General features: G+C 36.5%; 1 protein-coding gene across 1 annotated transcript in view; it reads left to right on the plus strand.

The window, feature by feature from the left end:
• The first annotated feature begins 1,137 nt into the window (after positions 1-1,137).
• Positions 1,138-13,804, plus strand: part of OTOGL (otogelin like) — a 136,585-nt gene continuing 123,918 nt past the window's right edge. The window contains exons 1-5 of the mRNA XM_043564287.1: positions 1,138-1,348; positions 3,276-3,374; positions 4,928-5,082; positions 9,143-9,264; positions 13,560-13,765. Of these exons, the coding sequence (XP_043420222.1) occupies positions 1,138-1,348; positions 3,276-3,374; positions 4,928-5,082; positions 9,143-9,264; positions 13,560-13,765 (793 nt within the window). The remainder of the gene's footprint in view (positions 1,349-3,275; positions 3,375-4,927; positions 5,083-9,142; positions 9,265-13,559; positions 13,766-13,804) is intronic.

The following is a 13,804-nucleotide window of genomic DNA, read 5'->3' on the forward strand; positions in this document are numbered from 1 at the left end:
CAATGTTAGTGAGCATCAGAGATAATTCACTGGAGCTGAAGTAAGAAGATTTTGGTGCCCAGGAATATAGGTGGCTATGTTAGATGCGGACAGTTGGAAACATTACGGCTGCAGAGAGAATAAAAACTTGCTGTCTTGGGGGAATCAAAGTCACAGACTATTGTGAATTTAACTTAGTGTGAAGACAGAGGCAATGGCAAAATGGGGAGATTGAGCAGTGAGGATAAAACCAGGGAAGAATGAGAACAGGAAATAATGGAATTGGAGGCATAGTGTGGCTCAAGGAGTTTAGAAAGGAGTGTTGAAGTGTGAGAAAGAGTGTGGGAGTCCTCTTTCCTGGAATGGGGCAGGTGTGGGTATTAAAAGAACAAGTCTTCACTGGAAAATGCCAAAATAAAACTGCATGTAGGAAGGAGACCAGGATCTGTTGAGGTAGGACTTTGTACCTGAAGTCACATTCCCTCTTCCCACTTTCTTCTTGTCCGTCAACCTTTCCAGTTTTTCTAACAACATCTAGTATTCGATTTGACAGTTATGTGGAAAATTTTGGGAGCATGTGTTCTTCTGGTGAACGTAGAAATGCTATTATTGGAAAGGACATTGCCTCAGACCATACACTAAATTATCATTGACTTTGAATAAAAACCCTTAAGAGATTAGGCCTAGTAAACTACAATTATTTGCTTATAAGCTATATTGACCTCCAAAAATCTTAAGGTTTTATCTGGGTTTCTTACGTAAATATAAATCTCTTTATTGCTAGGTGTCTATGTGTGAGGCACTATGGTGGACTTTTTACATACATCATTTTAATCTATTGTCATAACAGCACAATTAAGTAGATACCATTATTCCCATTTTACAGACAAGTAAAAGAAGACACGAAGAGGTTAAGAAACATTTTTTTTTTTAAGAACTTAGTAAACTTGCCTATGTCTATGTAATAGCAAAATCAAGACTCTAATCCAGGTCTGTCTGATTCCATAATTCATACTCTTAACCATTACCTTAAAGTGGCTGGGGGTCTATAAAAAGATATACTTAAATGGCCTATGAACTTCAAAGTGTCAGTTCTTTGGAGATGGAGGGTGACACACAGTGCCAAAGCAGAAGCTTCTGTGGATGGTGTCTTCACAAATGGCTCTGCAGGTCCTCGTCTGTTGGTCCATCAGCCGCATGCATTTTCTCCAGATCGATCTGCACTTGGAAATATCAGAGAAGAGCTACTTCTGTAGGCAGAGCAGTCAGTTAATGCAAAGATTAGACTCCACTCAGGCTCTTTTCCAAAGAGGAGAGGGAGGCAGGAGAAGAACTGAGCTCAAAGAGGAGAAAGACTTACCCAAGTCAGGTAAGAGGCAAAACCAAAGCTTGAAGTCACATCCTCTAACCACAATCCGAGGAGCCCTTTCTGCCTCATCGAGATGCCTCCATAAGTCAAGGACACAGAGTCAGCACTTTATAATTGCTGTATCTGTAACTATTTCCCCAGAGTTTCTAATTTGGTTGTTTGGCTCAAATTAAATAATTTAACTATTTTGATTTCTTATTTCTTTCTCTCCAAGTTTGAAGCAACATCTCCAAGATATTTCTTCCATGAAGCTATTAATTGGGGTGAGAGCAAAATAAAAGGTTGGTGTCACGCCTATGTTTTTCTGTTTGCTTTCTTAAAAGACCCCTTTGAGAAATACATTGAATTAACTATTGCCATTTAATGCATGAAGGAAACTGAGCCAAGGTGGTAATAATAGTAATAGTTAAGTTCATTTTATGTAGAAATTTGAATTATTTTTGTAAATTAGCAGGGTTAAACAATTAGACGAAGCTGATAGCTATGTGATCAGGAAAGATATCACTGGGTATCAGCAAATTTCTTTGTGAGTCATTTACTTGTTCCTTGATTCCCTGACATCTTTATTCTGGCTTACCCACTTTGCATTTCCATTAAGCATAATGCTGATGATAGTTTGAAATTGAATTCCAACTTTTCCTTTTATTTAAAATAGCAACTATTCCTGGCTAATTTTGGCTAGCCAGGAGAATAAACAGGGTTGTAAATAAATTTCTGAAGGAGATACATTTGTTTGTCTAGATATTTATTTATTTATTTGATATTTATTTATTGTAAAAATGTTAAGATTGTGTTCTAAGATAAAATTTATAGGGAAAAAACTGCATTTAAATTTGTGAAAACATGACTTTACCTTGATCAGTGGATCAATCAAAATCAATTGGAAACAGCTCATTTTCCCTCAGTTAAGAGTTGGAGAGAGAATTGTAGGTCTTTAAATGTAAAAAGACTTTAAATTGATGGATCTTAAAAGTGGAATAATAATAGGATTTTCTTATTCTTGACTTTGTCAGAATGGTGGTCAATTCATCACAGTTCGTTAACTGCCTTCGATGACCTTAACATATTCCTGAAAGGCTCAATCTGTAGTACTTCTTTATGGTGACTCAGAGATGTCTTCTCGTTCTCTTGATGTGTTACTTAAATTCTTCCTGCTTGAAAATTGCCAATTACTCCTTGTCCTCTCTCCTTTTTAGAGGAAAAATTTTCACTGTGATTCATTTGCATTTTAAAAACATACTCAGTAGCTCATAGTTTCTTGCTTCCTCTTTTCAGCATAATCCTTTGGGGCAATTTTTCTTTCCATGAAAAAGAGCATTTTTGGTGAAGGCCGGCCATGACTTTGGTTTATACCCATTAAAGTTAAGTATGAGTCAGGAAGAATGTATTATTTGTAATGGAGCCTGAAGATTAATTAATACACACACTTTGGATGAAATATTTAATTATTCTCTTCAAAAATGGGAGTTTCCATTTGAGTTTTTTAATGCTTCACCTGATCCCTCGAGCTAATGAGGGACGCTATTCTTTAATATACTTGCTCCTGGAGACGGAGACCATTGGACGTGCAGCCAGGGCCAAACTCCGTCAACAGAATCATCTGAAGTTTGTGCATTTCTGGTTCTCATCATCTGGGACAGGGATTCCTTACATGGGAACTTGACCTTTCAATTGCTTGAAGGAAGCTAACCTTTGCTCTCAGGGTGGTTTGAGATGTGAAATCCTGTCTTTCTTGTTTCACAGCACACATAATGAAATGAACTAGATAGAGACTTGACAGGCTTAATTCTTTAGCTCATCAAGGCAAGAGGCCCAGGGTTCTGTTTGAATTAATAATGGTTACAGTTAGTCCAAGCTAAATCTTGACATTTTATGTTTATAAGAACGGAGGCACGCCAGAAGATAACTTATTTTTTTTGCCTGTCAGGTTCTTGTCCTCATGAATGTCTTAATGGAGCTTTCTGTTCTAAGACTGGTACATGTGACTGTCAAATATTTCAGGCACTTGGGACACGGTGCCAGATTGGTAAGTTTCAGGGATGCTTGAGGGAATTACAAGTCGAGGGGAACTTTAAGGTTAATTTGCTATGTAAGTGTTCAGCCACTGGGGATTGGGACAATCATATTACATACTAACTAGAGTGTCCATAATTCATTCCTATAATTTAGAAACAATGTAAAAGAAAATAGGTATGTCCACTTTTTTTCTCACTGATCTCTACAACTTCCTCCAGCCTTTTTTTCACTTTACATTATATTAATCCATTAAACTATGTTCTTATTCATTTCTCTGTTGCTTTATAAATCAGATTTGTTATTTGGAGCCCTCATTCTTTTTGACTTTGAATTAACTGGACATTCTGTACATAAAATAGAAACAATTTTGAGAGCTCTTCAAAGGCAGAGGGTTTTTAAAAAATATTTTTATCCACAGTGTCTAGGATAAGGTCCGACATCAACAATGATAGATATTAATTTGTTTAATGAGTATTTATGGAATGTCTATTAAATCCCAGGCCTGGCACTGGGGCTACAATAGTGAGCAATATAGACATGTTTCTGCCCTTCTGGAGGTTACAGTCTAGAGGAAGGGACTGATGCACAATGGATACACATTAATTATACTTGTACCACATGCTATAAAAGAAAGTATAAGATTCTATGAAAATATGCAACAGAGGCAAGGCATACTGTCAGAGAAGTCTGAGTAATGAATCACTCTGTGTTATTTTCCTGTAAAGGCCAAAGTTGGCCAAGGCTAATAAATTTAGGTAAGATTACAAAGAAAAGGCACAATGATTGTGCCTTATCTCTATGTTCCCTATAGCATGTGTTAAAATGTTATACACTGAGTGCTCTGTAAAGGTCATTGCCTTCCATATTATTCTAGAGGGAAGGGTCTAGAAAATCAAAATAGAATAGAGGATTATCCACAAGGGGACAAAGGGAGGAAGACATGAGAACAGTGAAGATGCAGTTGTACAATTTAAGATGATAGTTGCTTAAAATTTGGTCAGTCTGAGGTCATGGATTCCTAAGTTCCAGCATACTTTGGATGACTAATGCTCCCCATCCCTAGGTCTCAGACATATAAACATGATTTTTCTTTTGCCAGTGGTTATTTTTCTCTGTGGACAGTATTAAGATATATTTTTTTAAAAATTGCAGAGTCTGGAATACTCTAATGCTGTTCATGCAAATTTTTAGGGCACTCAATGGGGACATTTCTTTCTTTTCTGAGGCATTATATTTGTTTTATCACTGTTACGTTCTTTTACTGTATCATTTTCCCCACTCTTCTCTTCTTCCAGAGTCTTCCTTTAAAAGCAAAAGTTAAGGAATTTTCTAACATAAATCCTTTCTTCAAAACAGCTTGGAGACCATGTTTTCCTTCAGGAGAGTTTAACAGTTTTGCGAGCAACTCATAATTTTATGTTAGTTATTTTTTTCTGTGATACTGACTGCCAAAGGGAAATATTTATTTTACTGAAAATTAGAGTCACCTACCATAACTGAATCCTGCCAGAAACAGGGTGTAATTTATTTTATTCTACTAAATATGATCCTATTTCTTTTCAGTGCCAAATATGGGCAATGGCAGAGATGGGATTTGCAAAACCTGGGGACAGTACCACTTTGAAACCTTTGATGGCATTTACTATTATTTCCCAGGAAACTGTTCTTACATCTTTGCAAAGGACTGTGGTAATTTGGAGCCTCGGTACACTGTATGGGTAGGTGATCCTAGGACATAATTAACTTAAAGATTTTTTTTTTCTGGCAAGTCTGTATTTTTAAAGTACAGGACAAATGATGGAAAATGTATAATAATCATAGCATGCATACTTAGGGCTCTGACTGGGGAAGGAGAGGGATTGGTTCTTACTGGAATGGACTAAATATGTAGCTAAATTGGGTATATTCTATTGAGATGGAGCCTTGGACTGGGAGAAGAAGGGTTTGGATCCAGGTGGGAGAGAATTGCAGGCAATGCAGAATGTCTGTCTCACAGATGTCAAATTATATCAACTCCAGTTAATGTTCATATTCTTCAGATTTGATGTGAATGTTTTGAAGAGGGAGTGGGTTTAGGCACCAACCAAATTGCTCATACACATTTCCTTCCTGACACTTCCAGTGTGAGGTACACCTGGATTAATGTTTCTCAAAGTTGCCCTTTGGTATGAGCCCGAGATGGGCATTCAGGAAACAGAGCACATAAGCACAGGCTCGAGGCATGGAGGCAGGCAGCTAATTACTAGGTAGATTCATACTACAGGATTGAGCTCAGAGAGTTAGTGCTTAGTTGAAGAACTCTTGATTCAGAAAAATTCTATTTTTTATAACTTTGTTTATTTTGAAAGAAAGAGAGAGAGTGAGAGAGAGAGATAGCACAAGTGGAGGAGGAGCAGAGAGAGAGGGAAAGAGAGAATCCCAAGCAGGCTCCACGTTCCATGCTGAGCTTGATGCGGGGCTTGATCTCACGACCGTGAGATCAAGACCTGAGCCAAAATCAAGAGTCAGATGCTTAAATGACTGAACCCCCCAAGTGCTCTGATTTGGAAGAATTCTTAAGAGAAATTCAAGCACAGGGGCACCTGGGGGGCTCAGTCAGTTAAGCATCTGACTTTGGCTCAGGTCATAATCTCATGGTTTGTGAGTTCAAGCCCCAAGTCAGGTTCTGTGCTGACAGTTCAGAGCCTGGAGCCTGCTTTGTATTCTGTGTTTCCCTCTGTCTTTGCCCCTCCCCTGCATGTGCACACTCTCTCTTTCCCAAAAGTAAATAAAAATTAAAAAAAAAACACAAACTGCAGAGGGGTTTTAGTTGAACCGATAAAGTCAGGGACCTCTTTCCCTGCCTCACCATCTCCCTTTGTATTTCCAGCTATCTCAAAACACAGTCAGGAAACTGCTGTGCTATCCTGTTCAAAAGCTAAAACTCTTCATAGGCATTATTTGTTTCAATTCCTGCTTCCCTTTTCCCTTCTAACTTACATTAGAGTTGCCAAAATTCTCCTCCTCTCCTAGGTGATGCAAATATTAAAAAGTAGGCCCTGAAGCTTTTTAAGAACAACAAATCCTTGTGACCCAGAAAGGAAATGAAGTCTATTGAAAGTTAACTTACCGGGCTTAAAGATAAAAAAATTCCCATGTCTCCTTAGATAGGGAAGTTAGTGGCATGCATCTTCGGTATTTACAGGGCTCCTATTTTCAGTCACTTATTGTCTGTTACTCCTCCACTCTTTCTCTGGGTTTATCACTTAAACACCTTCTGACTCCCTCATTGAAATGTTCTTGTCCAGGGTCTCACTCCTTTGAAGAATAAAGTGTCAACTAGATACTCTGTCCTTTGTTAATAACACACAGTGCTAAACTGTGCTCCCAGAGTTAATATTGTTTCTACTTGGCTCTGTCTTGGATGGTGGAAAATTTTCAAGTCAACAAATCCATTTGCTTTAAATGTCATCTTTCCCCTGATTATAGAAGTAGTTCACTTCTCTTGTAGAGAACTTGAAAATTTCAGAGAAGTCTAAAAAAATAGAAATATCAGTAAGAGTTACCATTGCTAATGGCTTCATATATTTTCTCCTACACTTTTGTCTGTGACTTTTAAACACATTTATAATCTTGAAATCATACTATGTATAATTTTCTGTCCTAGATTTTCACCTGATATTATGTGAAGAACTTTCTTCCACGTCAAGTATTCTTAAAACCCAATTTTTTTTTTAGCTGTATTTGTTTCAATTTGTGGAATACTCAAATTATTTACTTATGCCCTGTTTTAGAAATTTAGGTTTTCAAAATTTTTTTCAGTATTTTAATAGATAAATTGATAAACATCTTTATGCATATATCCTTTTTCATATTCCCAATCCTTTTCTTTTTCTTTTTAAATTTAATTTTACTTTTTTTTTAAAATTTTTTTTTTCAACGTTTATTTATTTTTGGGACAGAGAGAGACAGAGCATGAACGGGGGAGGGGCAGAGAGAGAGGGAGACACAGAATCGGAAACAGGCTCCAGGCTCTGAGCCATCAGCCCAGAGCCTGACGCGGGGCTCGAACTCACGGACCGTGAGATCGTGACCTGGCTGAAGTCGGACGCTTAACCGACTGCGCCACCCAGGCACACCATAATTTTACTTTTATAAAAATAATACATGTACACAGTCTAAAAAATTCATCTAAGGCAGTGAAGCAAAACTGTAGCCCCTGTTTGCCTTCATTCCCAACCCTACCTAAAATCTGGCTCCCCAAAGGCAATTTCTCTAGCTCTTTAAGCTGTTTCTTCAGGCTTTTATCTTACATGCCAAAATATGCTATTATTTCTTTATCTTTCAAGTTAGGATTTACTCATTCATTTCTGACTATGGAAGATGGAATCATCTTTGTTACATCACCCTTCCTGCCCCTAACGCACACACACACGCATGCACACACACACACTCACAGACACACATACACTTTCCTTCCCTCCTCTTAATGGGGTTATATCACCATCTTAGGTTAAATGATATGTGGTTTTTACATTATTGTCATTTACATATTATACCTTTATGAATTCATATAAATATTGTTTTGACTTGAGCCCAATAAGTTATTATTTAATTTCTATTCTTTGTACATTTGTATAGAGTTAGCATTTATCCCATTTTTTGTTTGCTACATTTTCTATGTTCCAATCAATAATGTTTTTTTAAGTTGATTTATTTATTTTGAGAGATAGGATGTAAGCAGGAAAGGGGCAAAGAGAAAGGGAAAGAGGGAGGATCCCAAGCTGGCTCTGCACTGTCTTTGCAGAGTCCAACATGGGGCTCAAACTCATGAACTATTAGATCATGACCCAAGCTGAAACCAAGAGTAGAACGTTTAACTGACTGAGCCACCCAGGTGCCCCCTAATTTTTTTTAATTTCAAATTCTCTATCTCCATAAATTTCTTCTCAGTGTGGTCAGATTTTTATACTTTGCTTTTTGAATGTTTGAAATTAACATTGGAATGGGGCAAGAGATTCTAACATTCCTCTCCTTCCTTTTCTTCTCTTTGCTTTTATTTTCTTTCTTGTTTTCTTTTCTTCCTTGTTTTTTTCTTTCCTCCTTTTTTCCTTCCTTCCTTCCTTCCTTCCTTCCTTCCTTCCTTCCTTCCTTCCTTCCTTCCTTCTATCCTCACTCCCTCTTTCCCTTCCTCTTTCTTTCTTTCTTTCTTTCTTTCTCTTTCTCTTTCTTTTTTCTCTTTCTTTCTTTCTTTCTTTCTTTCTTTCCTCATAAACTAATTTTCCCATCAAGGTTTGGGAAATAATATTTGTCTTCCCTAAAATATTATTTTATTTTTAGAGCAATTTTATTTTTACGGAGGTTATAGTCACTTTTTTGCAATCTGTAAGTGTTTCATTGTGTAGAGCTCCATTTCATGATTCTTTAACATGACATGGACATGTAAAATACAAATGTGTGTTTTTGTGGTGCTCCACTGTCCTCTTCCTAGACCTAATTTTATTCCAGTACATACCATGTATCTTTAGAATATTGACACTCAACATGTAAAGAGTCAGATCATTTAAAAAATATGCTGAATTAATGTGTACTCTATGGAGTTAATTTTGCTGTCCAATTTCTGTGGTAAATCTTTCTCTTGGAAATCCTAAATGTAGTTGTAATTTTGTGAAGTGTCATAGGACTAATGGTGCTGTAGAACTGTAGACAGGCATTGTGGCTTTGGTGACTCGAATGAAGGCCTACATATCTGTTGCTGGTTCCTATGCTTTCTTTTCTTTTTTTTTTTTCTCTTTTAAGGTTCATAATAGCCCTAAGTGCCATGGTTCAGTGTATTACTGTTATCGGTCAATCAGCTTGTTCTTTTCAGACCAAGAGGAAATTCGGATTTATGGGCATGAAATAAAAAAGAATGGAATCAGGTAAGATGTGATAAATGATATAATAAAAATAACACCATGTATTAATAGAATTTCCAAACATCTCATGCTTGAAAGTGAATTATGGAGAGTAGGAAGAGAGAATTTCTTTCTTTTTTATGTTTATTTATTTATGTATTTGTTTTTTAATTAATTAATTTTTAATTTACATCCAAGTTAGTTAGCATATAGTGCAATAATGGTTTCAGGAGTAGATTCCAGTGATTCATCCCCTATGTATAACACCCAGTGCTCATCCCAACAAGTGTCTTCCTTAATGCCCCTTGGCCATTTGGCTCACCCCCCCTCCACAGCCCTTCCAGCAACCCTCAGTTTGTTCTCTGTATTTAAGAGTCTCTTATGCTTTGCCCTCCCCCCATTTTTATATTATTTTTGCTTCCCTTCCCTTATGTTCATTTGTTTTGTATCTTAAATTCCACATATGAGTGAAGTCATGTGATATTTGTCTTTTTCTGACTGACTTACTTTGCTTAGCATACATAATACCCTCTAGTTCCATCCATATTGTTGCAAATGGCAAGATTTCATTCTTTTTGACTGCTGAGTAATACTCCATTGTGTATATCTATCTATCTATCTCTATCTATCTATCTATCTATCTATCTATCTATACCACATCTTCTTTATCCATTCATCTGTCAATGGGCATTTGGGCTCTTTCCATACTTTGGCTATTATTGATTGTTGCTATAAACATTGGGGTACATGTGCCCCTTCAAAACATCACACCTGTATCCTTTAGATATATACCCATCAATTGCTGGGTCATACGGTAGTTCTATTTTTAACTTTTTGAGGAAACGCCATACTATTTTCCAGAGTGACTGCACCAGTTTGCATTCCCACCAGCATTGCAAAAGAGATGAGAGGATTTCTTTCAAACAACAACCTTAAAGTTATAACATACAGATATTAAGACTTCAGCAAGCGCCAAGGCCAGTCATGTGACCAGGAATCCAACCAATTTAGCCTCCTTAATGTCTGTGCAGGATACACTTATGTTTGATTAGATAGAAATGAGATTATCACATCCTTTTTCTAAGAAAGATTCAGGAGAAATCTTCATAGTTCAACTCTTATTTTTGTTCTCTTTCTTAAATCTTTTTCTTTCTTTCTTTTTTTCTTTCTTTCTTTCTTTCTTCCTTTCTTTCTTTCTTAGCCGTAACTTAAAATAAAACTAAACCTTTGGAAGTCTTTTCCAAATTTGTATGAATGAGGTTTGGATATTAATTGAGACTTTCCATTAGTGTTCTGACAATGATTCAGAGCCAATAAATAACTAGTCTTCTTGGGTAAATCAGAGAGACTCCCAGGTTTGCCTTCCTAGCTGACAAGAAGATCTGAGAGTTTTGGGTGAAGGAGTGTTTATTAGTTCGAAGAAAGGCTTTATACTTAATGTAGGAATGCTGTGGAATAGTCTACCTTCCAATCTAAATAATTGTAGAAATACTCAATTTAAAATATTCCTTGGCTGAGTTATGACAGAAAATGTAAATTGTGGGATGGAACAATTCTGTCTGTCATTTAGAATTCATTAGCAAGTGTTTGAACCCTAGGGATTCTTTCCAGCACAATGACCTTACCACCCTATGTACTTTGTTCTCAGTTTAGATTCCTCAAGAGGCAGCAGGTGATAGCATAAAGGGTTTTGGATGAAGCAGCAGGCAGCAGGCACTGACCTTGGTTTTGTCACAGTCAGATGACCCCAAGCAGTCTCTCACCTCTCTCAGGCTTATTTTCTTGATCATTTGGGTTCTGTACTTCTCATTTTCTTAGAAAAGAAGGCTTAGCCATTTGAATGGGAATATAATGCAATTGCATATGTATTTCTTGGAGCTGAATTTAAATAATTATTTAGGATTCCTTATATGGGATTTGGGGTAACATAATGGACCCTTTAAAAAATTATCGTTTTGTAAAACAAAAACACCATTCAAGTAGACTTTCAGGAATACTAACTCTTTGTTAAATCTCGAGAAAATATTTCTTTGAGGACTTCCATTTGTATGAGAGATTGCATTTATATGATTTGTATGATGGGAAGAGGATGATTTTCTTATTATTCGACTAAGTTGCTTATAATAATGCTGCATCTGGCCTATGGCCTAATTCAAAGCAGGTGTTAGGGAAATATTTGTCAAAATCAAATCAAATCAACCCTGTAAGGCTCTGGACTTTGGTTCTTTCACCTGTGAAATGAAGGGTGTTGGTACATATAAACCCATGAATAATTTTCAGCATTAATTTGTACATTCATTTTTGTTTGCATTGTGAATGTTTCCTGACTAGGTTGCGTGGAGTTTTTCTTAATTTTATGGGAGATTATCTAATTTTTACTATTATTCTCCATCTCTAGTGGCATTCTTTTATGTTATAGACATCTGGGTAATTACAGTTAGGAATCTTTTATTTTTAAAAATTGTATATTTCATCAAATTTTCTGTGAAAGAATCAAATGACAAATGATCAAACCAAAAAATACTCACAACCGAGCCACTCTATCTCCATACATTTAACATCCTATAGCTATGAAATACTTTTATGAAACATGATTCACTTTTTTCAAGTATAGCTTTTATAAACTTGCAAACTTAAACAATATTATTCATACTGACTTTTACTGTGAATTTAATATGAATTTCTCATGCTTGTAATTTATATTTTTTTAATGTTTACTTATCTTTGAGAGAAAGAGAGACAGAGCATGAATGGGGGAGGGACAGAGGGAGAGAGGGAGACACAGAATCCAGAGCAGGCTCCAGGCTCTGACCTGTCAGCACAGAGATGGATGCAGGGCTTGAACTCACCAACTGTGACATTATGACCTGAGCCGAAGTCAGAGGCTTAACCAATTGAGCCACCCAGGCGTCCCTCATTCTTATAATTTTTAATAAGAATAGATTAGGGTTGTAGTTAACTAGAGTCTTATTTATTACCCAATGTAAAGTTTAGTTATTTTCCTATTCTTATAACTAATTCTCCATAAAAAAAAAACTATTTGCAAACAGCTCTGTACAAGCGGTTGCAGATATTTTGAATGGTTTCTTTAGGGACTGTCACTTTGTTAGCCAGTAGGTTTGGTTTTACGGTTTTTGTTCAATGGGACTTGCTCTTTCTGGGAAGGAACTCTCACCAGTTTGAAGCCTTTGAGAGAAATGTGTGGATATACCTACTAACCTCCTTCCTCACTCATATTACAGGTTATAAGTCTCAACTAGCATGACTATTTTAGTAAAAATGACTTTTTCCTTCCCGGTTTTTTTTGAGAGAGAGAGGGTGCAAGTAGGGAGAAGAGCAGGGTGGGGGGGGGGGAGAGAGCGAGAGAGAGAGCGAGAGTGAGAGAGAGAGAGAGAGAGAGAGAGAGAGAGAGAGAGAGAGGGAATATCTTAAGCAGGCTCCATGTTCAGTGACGAGCCTGATGCAGGTCTCAGTCTCATGACCCTGGGATCATGACCTGAGCTGAAATCAAGAGTTGGATGCTCAATTGACTTTGCCACCCAGGCACCCCTCCTTCCATTTTCTTAATTATTAGCACTTGCTCTTTTCTGTAATATTCGTGGAAGGAGTCCAGTCACCTTTCAAAAGTATTTTAGGTGACTTACTGTGCTTTTAAAGTGTCCATTGCTCAGTTATCTTCAGTTCTGTCATTTTCCCCACATCCTTTCTATGTGTACATGGTTGTGAAAAGTGAAAAGACTAGACATTGGATTAGGAGTTTAAATAGTCAATGCGACCCTTGTTTAAAGAGGTCTAATTATATCCAATTTAAAATTATGAATATAACCCTTATGTAATACCATATGACAAAGTATTTTATATTCCCAATAATGAACTTTACAGTATTAAATATGTAAATTATAATTGATCATGCCCATAAATTTTTCTTTTGGAAAACAGCGACTTACACCAAGGTGCTGGTTTGGAGATAGAAGCTCTTAGTTCCTTACAGCCAAGTTTAAAAGAAAATTAAACAAAATCAGAGCTCAGTGTGTTTCCATATTTTCACCATTGTTTGTCCTTACTTCAAAATTGTTGAGCAGCATTTTTAGATTATCTTGAACTCTCTAGTAAAAAATAAATATATTTAAGCTCTCATTGGTTTAAATAAAGTTATTTTACAGATTTATAAAATCACTGATATTTAGCAGAAATGTATTTTCGATTGGTTGAAAGAACCATTCAGTTATATGTGTAAAATCTTTATCAGTGTGGAAATAGGTCATCTATAATGGATTCCTCATCATAATGCTTAACTTTCCTTTGTTCTATTTTTCAAGTTTAACATTGCCTGAGACTATTGGGCAGGTTTTCATTGAGAAACTAGCTGACTATATTCTGGTGAAAACCTCCTTTGGTTTTTCATTGGCTTGGGATGGAATATCTGGAATTTACCTCAAACTGTCTCAGGAGCATAAAGGGAAATCATGTGGCTTATGTGGAAACTACAATGACATTCAATCTGATGATTTCATCATTCAGCAAGGTAAGTGGAGTGGAAGAAATGTGGGGTACTTCTGAGGTC

This window comes from Prionailurus bengalensis, chromosome B4, assembly GCF_016509475.1.
Source record: "Prionailurus bengalensis isolate Pbe53 chromosome B4, Fcat_Pben_1.1_paternal_pri, whole genome shotgun sequence".
Lineage (NCBI taxonomy): Eukaryota > Metazoa > Chordata > Mammalia > Carnivora > Felidae > Prionailurus > Prionailurus bengalensis.